Source organism: Terrapene carolina, unplaced genomic scaffold (genome assembly GCF_002925995.2).
Source record: "Terrapene carolina triunguis isolate 2854851 unplaced genomic scaffold, T_m_triunguis-2.0 Scaffold714, whole genome shotgun sequence".
Lineage (NCBI taxonomy): Eukaryota > Metazoa > Chordata > Testudines > Emydidae > Terrapene > Terrapene triunguis.
Window position 1 is genome coordinate 2,861,602 of NW_020665065.1, and position 13,957 is coordinate 2,875,558.

General features: G+C 42.4%; 1 protein-coding gene across 2 annotated transcripts in view; it reads right to left on the reverse strand.

Annotated features, from left to right (window-relative positions):
• AJAP1 (adherens junctions associated protein 1) overlaps nt 1-13,957 on the reverse strand; it is a 107,571-nt gene that overhangs the window by 52,714 nt on the left and 40,900 nt on the right. For both annotated transcript variants that reach the window (XM_024207886.3, XM_024207885.3), the window contains exon 2: nt 8,070-8,848. In XM_024207886.3, coding sequence (XP_024063654.2) covers nt 8,070-8,848 — 779 coding nt within the window. The remainder of the gene's footprint in view (nt 1-8,069; nt 8,849-13,957) is intronic.

A 13,957-nucleotide genomic window follows, 5' to 3' on the forward strand; every position in this document is an offset into this window, starting at 1 on the left:
GTTTGTACAGTGCCCCGCTCAATGGGGTGTTGGTCAATGGCCTGGACCCCTAAGCACTCCCACAATATAAATAAACATTAATACTATAACAACAGTGGACGGCTCCAATGGGTATATCTGAATGCACGAGTCAGTGTTTGCACAACTAGTGTCGACGCATGTATCAGTCGAGTCTACCTAACGCAAAGAAAATGAAGTATAATTTCCATAGAATAATTCTCCCTTGAAAGTATGAAAGTCTGCAAATGAACAGGTCTGGGTACGGCCACTTCACCCAGGCCATTTCATTCTTTCTTCACTTGCTATTTTCCCACGCAAGTAAGTTCCCACCCAGTCCTCTGGGTTTTGAAATAATGATGTATTGTTAGCTATATAGAGAGCTATTAATATGCTAGGTATTTAATCAGAATTAACAATCTCAAAACTAATTTAAAACCAAGGTGCATTACTACATGTCAGGGCTCCAGGCATTTTCTGTTACTGCACTACAGTCATTGAATAGAAAGACTTTTTATGAACAAAGTGGAAACCAGTTACCTTTGGATTACTGGATGTATTCAATATATTGTTCCCAATACTTGAATCTGGCTGAGGCGGTCGGGTGGGCTAACGTGACTATACATCACCTTTTTGTTTCCTTGATTCCCAGAGCTACTGGGGGCTGATTTGTCCCTGATAGTCATTTAGAACTGCATCTGGGCTATTCTATCCTATGTCCGCTGGGGCCTTTTTGCCATCCAAGCATTCTTGGGATGCAGCAGCACTCTGGCCCCAGACACACCTGGAGGGAAGGAGAGGTGATTTTTGTCAATGCTAAGGCATGCAGGATTCCCCCCCTGCCAGGACAAGCTCGGTCATTTTGTTAAGGCAATTTATGGCCCTTTTGACACCAAATGTTCCAGAGGGGCTCAAATGGGAGCCAAAATCTGGCCCCCAGGGCCTTCTATATGCAGATCTTGTTCACTGGCAGGGCTATTGCTAATGTTCAACAAACACCTGCACTACTTTAAAATAATAATAATAGTAAAATGCATGATGGCCGATCACACTGGACACAGACCCATTAACAAAGATATAACTGAGGGGCAGAGCACCGCTGGGGATTAATGATCAGATGGATGGATCTGATGTCCCGGGATGTAGCAACTCTTATTCCCCGAGGAAATACCAAGATAGTTCCCAAGGCCTTTATTGTTAATACAGACTGAGCAGGAAAGACGAAAGATAGTTGAGGATTGGTCCTGCTTTGAGCAGGGGATTAGACTAGATGACCTCCTGAGGTCTCTTCCAACCCTAATCTTCTATGATTCTATGACATAGCATACATGTACAGGTGCTTCTATGGATGATGTAGTGTCAACTGCTACATTCAGAGCATTTCTAGAGAATATTAATATTCAATAACTTTGTTTAGTCATATCTTTCTGTACCATTCATCCCATAATCAACCTTAAAGTACAGGAACCACATGTTTCTCTCTTACTGTGGTTAAATCTGTACTGACTCCAATGTCTGAGTATGAGCATCTACGTGTGTATGTGTGCGTGTTCGTGTCTGTGTGTTCATGTGTGTGTACGTGTGCATGACAGAAATGGAGGGAGAGAGACATTTTCATGAGGTAAACAGCATTCAATCCATATGAAATGGTGTGGGATTGGAACAGAGGTTTTGTTGTAGTCCAGCTGAGTTTGATTATTTGTTTGCCGCTCCGCGGTACAATCCACGGCCTTTCACATCCTCCTCCTCTATTACCAAAGCTTATTTCTCTTCAGTTAAATCTTTCAGGGAGTAAACACTATAGAAATCTTTACTTTCTGGATCTGTTGTGGAAAACAGAAGTGTTCCAGCCTTGAGAGCAAAAGTCTCTTTACTTATCCATTCTGCTTATTGTAGCACTAATGTAACAAGACTGCCAGACAATGATTTGTAATGTTCACTGAACTAGACAAAAAAGTACAGACGAGTCGCATAGTCTTAATTTCTAACCATATGGTACTTCCAGGCAAAGTATAACTACCTCCATTGCCTCAGCCTCGTATAGCAGAGAGCAGCAGAATTTGAAAAATGCATGGCCTTACATATGTATGTCATTATAAAGATAGGATACTTTACTCAGTGCTTAAAGACATAGTTGGTTGCTGCCTTTCCATGCAGAAGTGACGGGGGATGCAGGGAGACCCCACTGCTACTGTAATGTTTCTTCTGACTTAACGCAGCTGCAGCACAGCAATATTCGGTATTTCTCACACACTGTAGGAGCAAACCACCAGGGCCTGGGCCATAATTTGGGGTCCCAGTGGGAAGCTGAGCAGGTGAAATCAGTAAGTACCTGTATAGGGTATTTGTTTTAAAAGGGGGGGGGGGTTATATTAGATGTTGGAGCAATATTTATTTTACCTAGGTTTCCTTCTCTGAGGATGCTCCATCCCAGCTCACACCCCTTAACCATCACTGGAGTTTGGAGGAAGATCTGGCCCAGACTGTGTGTATATACCTATATCCTCTAATTTATTTCATCAGTTTCCCACTGTGTACTAGTTTCCATCAAACATTTACTCTCTACATCCACTGCACCCCCAATAGAATTTTAACCTTTTGTGTCCCAGTGTATGTATCATGAACCATCTTGGGGGAGGTTTTTATTTTTTTTGTGGTGGTTTAAAAAAAAAACCTAAAAAACTGCAAGTCCTTATTAGGATTTAACCTAGGAAGTGGGAAAGAGCTGAGTGGAAAGCTTCCTCCGCCCCCCCCCCCAAAAAAAGTCTCTGGGGCAGCCGGCATATTTAATGTGGATAAAGAAAACAAAGGGATATTCAGAGTTTAGGTTTTATTCAAGTTAGGGTGGACAGGCTAAGGTCAGAAAGGTCCTTCAGCCAGCAACAGTATTTTATTGTATTCACTTATTCAGTAAAAGAGGCCAATTAATGAAAACTCAAATCATTCTGAAAACTCCCTAATGAGAGTTAAGAGCTAAAAGATAAAAGTCAACTGGCAAATTTCAATTCCCAGATGCCTTAGAAGCACAGGCTGAGCGTGAGCCTTCAGGGGACTGGGACAGGATGGGAGAATTGGGAGAGGCTGGCTTGGATCTTGAATCTCTCAGCACAGGCTACGTGGAGACCGGGCAGGATGAAGGCCTGTTGATCTGTGCAGATCCACTAGCATTCTGTGAATCACTGTCCCCTGCGGAGCCCGCAGGAACAACCTGGCGACTGTAGCCTCAAGCAGCTGGAGGAGGGATACTCAGTTTGGCAAGGACTCAGCCCTGGGTGACTATCAACCATGGATTTAAACCCCGAATGTAGGGTTCAGGAGATGCACCTTCTTGCCCTTTCATTTGTGATTCTCATTAGAACAGCGTCCAGCTCTCACAGCTGGACTGCAAAACTGAGGTTAGGAAGCTGTTCAGACACCCACAAATGGTAAAAATCCCAGCAAGAGCCACATCAGTCAGACCGCAGCAAAACTTTGTGACTGTCAGCACGTCAACACGGTAAAGGATGTTAGAGGCGTCATGCTGACAAGGACAAAGCAGATGGAGGAACATCCTTGAAAAGGAGTAAGCGAATTCCAGTACAAAAATAAAAATTACAAAGCATTGTTCCATCTAGGTCCGTGCTATCTCATCCTTGAGTTTTGATTGATCTGAGCTGGAGAACAAACTATGAATAGCTATGAAGATCAAAGGGTTTTCTTTCATTAGAACCTGCCTATGTTTGTCTCCTTGTGTGTTGTATATTGTAGGGCCTAACCGTACAGCAGTTAAACATGCCTCACACACAACTGCAGAGCCACTAGAATTCTAGCCTACGTTTATAGAAGTGACTATTGATTTTAGGTGCCTCAAGTTTTGGGAGCCCGACTTGAGAGATCTGAAAGGGGTCTGATAGTCAGAAAGTCTCAGTGTGCACCTGTGACGGGGTGTGCTCCCTACACCCGCCCTGAGAGAGTTGAATAAGGCCAGGTGGGCCCAATCAACCAATTAATCTGCAAATGGGGGAGATTTAGGCTGTGTGGAGGGCGCTAATTAGTAGGAAGCTCATCTGTGAGGGAACAGGCAGGGCTCCTATCAAGCCAAGAGGCTGGTGATAGTGTAGGAGGCAGGAGGGAAGAAGCCTGCAGTCTCTCTCCCTGAGGTAAGGGAGAAAGAAAGGGGGTAGGAGCCCTGGTGCAGAGGGTCTTTGAAAGACTCCTAGAAGGGAAAAACACAGAGTGACCTGGCTGAAGGGCTAAGTCACGAAATGGCTGAACTATGTCTCCATGAGCAGGAGGAGAGCGGCAACGATGGAAGAGAACCGGGGTGCTGAACTGGGTGGAGCTAATCCCCAGAACTGCCAGAAGGAAGCCCTCCATTGGTGAGTAGAGCACCCCATGACACCACCCTTTACAGATGGGTAAACTGCAGTACTGAGTGGTTATGTTATTTCCTCAATTTAACAGACCCAGTCAGCGTCCGAGCCAGGAACCAAACTCAGGAATCCTTCTAGAGGCCTGCTCCAGCTACTGTCTAATGGTGGACAACACTTCCAGACTGAACCTCTGGAGGTCAATCACCAGTACAAATTTAAGACTTTGCTACAATCACTGTGGGCACTTCTGAGCCAAACCAGGAGAGCAAATTCATTGTGGAGTGGCTCTGCAGAAGTCAGTGTACTGAACAGAGCAACTCAACCAAACGTACAATGGTGAGAAAAGCAAATAAAAACACCCCCTCAATATCCCAATCCTACATTCTACTGGATCTATTGAGATCATTTCTCTGTCATCCTAGTGGGCAGGAGAGAAATCTGCTGAAGGCCAGTTTGTTCACTGACAATTATCAGTAGTCATTTGATAGCTCAAGTAGAAACACATTGCAATGTTCCCCTGAATAGTGATATATATCTGTCAGATACCCTTACCAAACTGCCAGTATTATCTTCAAACTACTCAGTAAACCTTGGGCAATTCTGAAATATCATAACATTGGCTACCTGATATAAAGACTAGAGGAGAAGGCAACGACTCAGACGCAAGCTACTGACCTAGGTAATGTGCCTAGATCACAGAGCGGTGTCCCAGATACAGGACCACTCACTGGCAACACAGTCAATGAACCTTGACATTACAGGGATAATGAATGATGAGTCACATTTTAGACAAAAAGTCTGTCATCTGTCCAGGGTGAGGAACACTCTCCTCTGACTCATTCCTCTGATATCCCAGCAGCTGAACAATACCCTGTAATACTTTGAGAGTGTTATACCATTTGTAATTAAGTCACAGCAATAAACAGGAATTTGCTCAGTGCAAATATGTCTGGAAGGCACCAATATGATTTCAGATGCGTGTGTACAAATGTAGTTAGCTACAGATGTAAGTATTGCTAATAACAATAGGACTTGATACTATCTGCTTTGAAAACAACACGTGGTTTGGAAGTAAATCTTAACATTCCATCAAATGTCTTAATATGAACTGATTAGATTTCTTATGCTGGAAAGTGTGATTGATATTCTGTCTCTAACTGAGCCAGCTGAGGCTGACAATTCCACTGCTGTGTAGGCTGGGCTCCTTTTCACGGATATGAATAACTTCTTGAAGTTAGGAGTGACATTTTTTTCTGAAGAGGGTTTATTAGAGAAATTAATCAGGATGGAGATTGCATTATGAAACCCCATAATTCTTTCTCAGATAAGCATCTGACTTATTGGACTACTCACCGTCAATGTAATGTGAATTAATTTGCCAAGCTACATAATATTGTCCCACAGGATAACTTTAGTAATAAATAAATATAATTTGGAATAAATGAAAACTGCTTTCCCACCCATACCCACACAGCAAATGGTGTCGGTGGAAAATAGTATATTTTCCTAAATATTACTAAATACTATAGTAAATGAGTGCTGCACCGAATTTGATTAAGCTTGTGGATTTATAGAGGCAATAGGCAAACTCTCTGTACACTCCTAGCAAATGTCTTACATAAAGATGATGGATCAGAGTTCTCATTTGCTTATCTAGTGTTCATTTTTTAATGCCCAATTCCTCTCCATTTTCTGCAACATTCTTACCCGACAGAAGACCTTGCCTCTAACACAACCCCAGGGTGGTTGCTTTAAAATTATTTACTTGTACTGAGGTAGCACCAAGAGTCATGGACCAGGACCCCCTATTGCTAGCTGCTGTGTCCCAGTACTAAGGACTAATCAATGCTCCATGCCTGTAGCCTGACCCCATTACTAGCTTCCTCAGGGGCGCTAGGTAATCCAAAGTTCTGCGCTGATGGGTTGTTTTTATTTTTAATATCATACACTGTACATGATGCTGAAGAGAATCGGGAGCATTTGAGATCCCAGGCTAACACTTACACTGCAGTCTGATCAGAAACCAACTAAATCAGTGAGATGTTGCAAGCCCACAGCCCCTGGCAGAGGCTAGATGGAGACTCTGACGGTGAGCCTGAATTACTCTGAACAAACTAGTCACAGTGAACAGTTTAATGAAGGATTTATCCCCTGATTCTAGTAAGAAATTAGAACATAAGAACATGGGTTTTTTTGTAGATTTTTTTTTTTTTGCAGATTTTTTACCAATACATTAATTAATCACAATAACTTGAGGAATGTTGTAAGTGAACACGCTTCAGCACATGGATTGCTCAATGCGACTGTTTCATTTGCGTATTCAGAACTTGGTGTGTCTGATCACCTAAGTCAAGTGAAGTTGTTTCTACTCCTGAGGCCAAAAAGAGCTTCTGAGATGGCCTGCACACATTTATCATGGACATCCATACGTATGTATCACAACATGGATACTTACAGCACGTTCTCTAACTGAGAACATTCTTGCAAACACAAACTCACTCAACAAATGTTCGTGAAGAACAAATGAGAAGAGTCCTGAATAGAAATGAAAGGAATCGATAGCTCTCATTAAAACAAAGGTTTGTGATTTCTTTAGCAGCATTCTCCCAACTCAAATTGCACTAAAGTAACCTTTGTGTCCAGTCTGCATGAGAAATAAGTACTATTGTAACGCAGAAAACAATTATGAGAATGACTTCAGCAGGCGTTGCTGAATGCCTCTGTGTAATGAAAAACTGCATCTAAATTAAGGAAAGAATAGTGAAAACCACACTCATTGTTTTCTCTGCAGTCACCAAAGCTGAAATGCTAACAATCTATGTTGTTTGCATATTGTACTGTGCCAGAGTGCCACATTAATACACTGATTATTATTACACTTTTCAGGGATTGTTAAGACTTGCATGTTGCATATAGAATCTGTCTGCAGTTCAGACCTAGCAACCATAGTGTGTAGATGATTAGTGACATATTGTATGAAAGGGACTAGAAAGAAATATGTGAGCAGCAAAATATTTTGTTGGACAAACACCCCAAAATCTGGACGCTTCTTGAGTTTGCAAAACCAGGCTGCAAATCTTGTTGGGATAGTCTTTCCAGTGAAGTATCAGGGGGTAGCTGTGTTAGTCTGTATCTACAAAAACAACAATGAGACTGGTGGCACCTTAAAGACTAACAGATTTATTTGGGCATAAGCTTTCGTGGGTAAAAACCTCACTTGCATCCGAAGAAGTGAAGTTCTTTCCAGTGAGATTTCCTGTTGCTGATTAGGCCCAAAATACTGCTATATTCCTGGGGAACCCAAGAAGGCAGAGGAAGATTGAAATACAATAGAAAGATTAAACAAATGTTTTGCAAATCACAAAAAAAAGTTTGATCTGAATTTCAGATAAAAATTCAGATCAGTTTTCATTTTATCCAAAGCTGTTCACCCACCTTTCCCTAACTGAAAATTGCTTCACTGTTTTGAAACCTGGACATTATACTGTAATGTTCTCTTTTATTACTCCTTAATGATGATTGCAGCCTGGCAAAGCAAACACAATATGAAGCCTTCGTCACACACTGCACCTTGTTTATATTGTGGCATTGGCCCACACTACAGTCTCCTCATTGGTGCCCATCATATAGGATACACCTCTGCCCTCGGCAATAGGTTCTTTGCTCTTACTCGGCCCGATCAACAGTTAAAACAAAACCCTGTAAACAGACAGAAAATACCTGTAGTGTCTCCCATTATCTTAGGTGGACGGGCTTCTTTTCCATTGCTCTTGTGGCTGGTGTAGGGTTCCGTTGTGCTAATCCTGCCAGGGTTGTTCTTGTGTGTGTTAAGCCCTGGCACAGGTGATGCTGTGAACCCCTTAGACTGTACAGTGGTGGAAGTAGTGGTGGTGGTGGTTGCCACAGTAGTCGTTCTGGTTTGTAAAGCAGAAGTTGTGGTGGTGCCATAATTCCCAGGGAACGTACTGGTTTCTATGGAGTCCTCTTCCCCTGTTGGGCCCCATACAATTACTTCAGGCACCGTGGTGGGCCTGCTGTCTCTGTGATCAAAATTGCTTCCTCGGAGGTGCCTTTTCCCCCTTTTCAAATGAGTCTGCTGGTCTGTACTCCTGCTGCTCCCATCTACAACAGAAGGGGCTGATTTTGCAGTAGCGGAATGCTTGGACTGCATGCTTTTATAAAGAAGGCCTGCTAACTGGTCTGTGGCTTTGTGTGGCCTTTTTGAATGATATGTTTGTATTTGCCCATGAGATCGTTCAGGATGAGAAGAAACATGGTTCCAAAAAGGGCCAGGAATCCTCAGTTGCTGTCCATTTTTAAAACTCCACAGAGGACTATGGGACAATCTATGCCAGTGAGAAGGCCTTTGCAGGAGCCTAAACCCTTGGCCTTGGACTACAGATTCACAGATGGTGAAATCCATGGCTAGTTGAAACATGGCTATTAATATCCAAGCATGGCTTCCTACCGGGCAACCTGACCTGCGGACAGACATCGAACTGTATTAGAAAAAGAGAAAGAAAATGATTTATGTAACAGATTAGAATGCAATGTTTGTGTATCTATTAGAGTAGCATGCCAGGTTTACCCATGTTGAGAAGAAAAATCTGATAACCAGACCAGAAGAAATATAATGAAAATGACTTCTGTAGCTTCAAAAGAATAAGCCATCTGCTTTTCTACATATTAAGGGCAATATTTTCAGACGTGACCTCAAGGTGTCTTAAGTTGAACCCCCAAAACTTGGGGCATCCAAAATCAACGTCCAGTTTTGAAATTTTGGCCTAAATATTTTTTAAGTAGGGGTATGAAACAGAACCCGTACACTGCCATGCTTTGAATGACTCAAGAATGGATTCTACTATGAAAAGTCCTTAGCAATATGTCTCGTGTCTGCATTTCTGAACTCAGCATTCTTAGCTGAACTGTATATTAGCTAGATACAGTATATAACAGATATTCATGCTCCCAACATTCAGTCTCTTTATTTACAAACTTAAATCTAACTCGAGTGGAGTAGAGGTATTTCCAGTGATGGCCAGGTTGAGAAGGAGACTCATGTTACTACTAATCCTGGCATAAAAGATTTGACTTCATTAACCCAAATCTACCTCTAAGGTCCAGATCCTGCAGCCGATGGTGTGCACAGGCGGCTGGGCCTAACTGACTTCAAGGATACTCCACACTGCTTTCATGAAACACATTGCAAATTTGGGGCTGCCTTTGTAGTTATGAAGAATAAACATTTCACTTGCTGGTAAGATGTCTCCCCCGGCTTTCTGTGTAATTAATTAATTATCAATGTACAGATTCACACCAGAAGCCTTCAATAACAGTGCCTTCACAGGAGTCATTTTCATTCTCTTCCTTGCCTTTAAATATGTTGTTTATCTATAAATTCACATATTTTAATTTTTGCATCTCAAATGCAGGTTTTCCATATCAAATTATTATTTTTTCTAATTAAAACAAAAAACCTTTCCCTACATCTCCTTCCTATTTATCTACCTGGAGTCCATGCCCATTAGATGTAAGGAGATGAGATAATTAAATTAGAAGGTCAGCAGCAAGAGTTTTCTGAACTCAGAGACAGAAAATATATCAACGTACAACAAATTAACTTTTTCTGAAACTTCAGGGTTGAATCCAGTAAGATGAAATTCTCTCTCTCTCTCACACGCACGCACGCACGCAGGCAAATTGACTGATCCATTTTCCCTACCTGCAGCATTCTCACAAGCTCCCAAAGTAGACCTGACATTTCACACTAATTAAATCCAATCCCAAATCCAGGCCACGAAAGCCATAAGGAAAGTAGCCCACAGGAAATGAAACCTCATTCTGCAGAACATCAGTGCTGCTGATCTTCAGGAATTGTGCTGTCAGCAATGATGAAATTGGCATGGCAACATGCTAGATCTGGGTACATACCTAACTTCATTCAAAATACAGATACCAATAGCTATGCCACAGACAGTCTAGCAGGAGTACCAAGCTACAGTGTGCCACTTACACAAGTACAGTTCCAATACACAGCTTTAAAACAACATAACATTATATTAATGATGAGTTTAGTTTCCTTATGGGATCACTGTTTATATCCTTCTACCTCTGTTGTCAACAGCATCTAGGAAAACTGACCTAATGGGTCACTTCTCTGCTTTCTGTGATGACGTGATCCTGGAATAAGAGTCTGTGTTTCCTTTTTACACTGCACCTCCACGGGGCTGTAAAACATTTTATGAAATGAAACAGAACCAGACAGGACAGAAAAATAGATGAACTACAGCCTGCTGAACGTACATAACGAATGATCAGATCTGGCATGATCAGAGAGGTATACAGAGTTAAAACAAAACAGGCCGGGGAACTGACAATATTCTAAGTGGTTTTCTATTCTTCTTAAAGTGCATGGAATTCAAATTTGTTAATCAGCTACAGGCTAAGAGTGGCTGTACTCTTGTTCTGCATGTGTAACCCAATTGTTATTAATCAGGTGCTTCAAACAGAGCAGCTATCTCCGGAGTTCTTTTACCAGGCTGACCTGCTTGGCTAAGCAATGCAATACACTGTATATTACATCATTAACTACCAGTTTACATCCCTACAGCACACCCTGTGCTCTAGGTTTTATTAAGGGGTCTGGTATGTTACAGGCAATAAAGAAAGTGCAGTGGGGTGCACTTTAATTTTAATTAGTCTTTGCACATAAAATGAATAGCTGTACCTTGCATTGAATTGTCACCATAAGTCACTTTTTTATTTTGCTCTCATTTAAAATACTCAGACTTTCTTTCATATTGAAGCATTGCTTCTTCTCCACTTTTATTCCGGGCTACAAAGTTTTCAGTTTTAACCTCCCCCGCCCCCCTAAAGTTTTACTTAACTAATCTGAAGTACAGTTTGCTAAAATAATAATCAGCACAATGTCTGAGATACACGCCCATATCCTTTTCTCTTAAGAATCATTGGGACAAATCATAGATTCATAGATTCCATAGACCATTGTGATCTTCTACTCTAACCTCCTGCAGAACACAGGCCAGAGAACTTCTCCAGGATAATTCCTAGAGCAGATCTGTTAGAGAAACATCCCATCTTGATTTTAAAATGACCAGTGATGCAAAATCCAGCATCACACATGGTAAGCACTTCCAGTAGTTTATTACTCTCACCATTAAAACTCCTGAAATCTTTAGTTGGCTTTATACAGCATTTACCCAAGGAAAGCTGGGACTGCAGTCAGTGGGAGTTAATAGGTGCCTTTCATGAATAAATGGACTAACCCTTTCCTGCCTGACATCCTGTGCAGTCATTCATGCGAGTGCAAAGCAGAGACGAATCCCTACCATTCTTTTCTGGTAACACTTTTACACTCATGTGGTGCCTGAGTAAATGAAGGTAGATAAGAATAAGGCCCAGACACTCAGAAACACAGTCCACCACCACTTTAAAAAGCTACCTCTCTATGTAGGGCCATATTTTCCAAATCACATCCTCCTCTTCTTTCTTAGAAGTCATTGTACTTGCAAACAGAGCTGGTCAAAACTTTTCATTCAAAACTTTTGTCTTCTTGAAACTTTCCAATTATTCAACAGAAAAACTGAATGCTCCCCAAATGAACTCTCTTTGGGTTTTTTTTGGTTTCCCCTCATTTCACTGCCTTGTTCCTTTCACAGCTTTGTTCCATTTTCTCCTTATTTCAGCCAAAGAAAATGGGGTTTGGTTTTGCAAAATGTTCGGCTTGAGATTTTTTTCCTTGAAAAATCACATCTAAAAATTGTCGTGAATTTTGCTCTGCCCTCATGCTTTGCCCCCACAACTGAAACAGAAGCACAAATCTGAGTACTTGCACCTCCGAGTACCTGATCGTGCCCCCTCTACTCTTTTAGGTCCCCAAAAAGGGAGGCTAGACACTTCCTTCTTTGGAGCCTTACTATCCTCCTTTCAGGCAACTGCAAAATTGAGAGAGACTCTCCCCTTGAATTAGAAAACAAAACAATGTCCGACACAGCACAGCATCATCTGATGGGCCAAACCATTAGGACCCCAACGAAAGGGAATGTTTTTGTGAGAACCCAATAAGAACCTCACTCGTGCCACTATGTATGAAGATGTGAGATTCCCTTGGCAATGCAGTGATCGTGTAGAAAGACACTGTTCCTACACCAGCGATCTTACAACTGAATTTAAGATGAGGTACAATGAATGTACCTGTCATAGGTAACAAAAATGAGATCCTGTAATTACCATTAGCCATTGCAAAATCTCTTCATATTGATTTGTTTTTAAATACATAAATCCTCTCTCCCCATCTGGCGAGCACTGGCCAGCAGATTTCTTGTAGGAGTCATAGCAGAAATGGGTCTTGAGGAGAGATGTGAAAGAGGAGAGGGTAGTGGCTTTGCAGATTGGCATAAGGAGGGCATTCCATACATAAGGGCAGCATGGAAGAAAGCATGGAGCTGTCCATGGGCATTCAAAGCTTGCACCATCCTACTAAAAGGACAGTTAAGCTCTGGAACAGGCTTGGAAGGAGGCTGTGGAATCCCTGAGGGCCACTGGAGATTTTTAAGAACAGGCTGAAGAAACACTTGTCAGGGATGGTCTAGGTTTACTTGGTCCTGCCTCCATGCAGGGGGCGGGACTAGATAGCTTCTCAAAGTCCCTTCAGCCTTACATTTCTAGGATTCTAAGACCACTGGGAAAGCAGAGGGGAGGGCATTACAACAGCTGACCATCAGGGATGGGCAGAATAATGAAAATGCCTTAAAGAGAGACAAGAAGCTTGGCTCTGATGCGGTGGAGAATGGGAAGTCAGAGTAGAGATTCAAAGCAGGCGGAGCGGTGTGGTTATAGCAGCACTCTGAAGTATCACTCAGTGCAAGAGGAGAAAAGCCAAAGGGAGCCGCTAAACCATCCAGGGGTCTTCACAGTGGCTGCTGCATTATACCAGCCCGCCTCTGGGTGGCTGGACCATTCTGCAGATTCGGAATGGCAGATGCAGCCTTTCCCCGCCGAGTCACTGGTGTAAGCCCAGCTCTAGCCAGCAGCAATCCAAGCAGTTATTATCTGTGGGCGGTTTGGCAGAGCATGCCAAAGGAGCTAGTCAGCTCTGTCCAGCTCCTTGTAGACATGTGCCTTAATCAGATTAAAAACCACAGTACAACTGGCACCAGATGCCCCCTTGCTGGAGAGAAGCCAAGGACGGAATGGGCAGGGGAGATAGCATTCCTGTCTCATACCTATGCGTGGCCCCTGCTGCTGAGGGGAAGCCTGATCTATAGGTCTCTAGGGGTGGCATCTTTTCCCCAAAACTCAGTTCAGTTTTATTGTTTTTTCTGTTTGTTTTCCATACAGTAATCTGATTCCTGACGCTCTGAGAGATTTCAGGACATGACTGCACGCTCACCAGCTTTCCTCATGTTCTCTGCACTAAGCTGCAAACTCTTTGAGATGGCTGAACTCACGTTCTGATAGGAGTATATCTCATGGCACATAATGGAGCTACTGGCCAGAGTTGTTGTTTTGTTATTAGAAAAGTTCAAATCTGTTATTTTGTTCATCATACATTTTTATGGGATTTGTACCAGGGTTTGTTCTCTGGA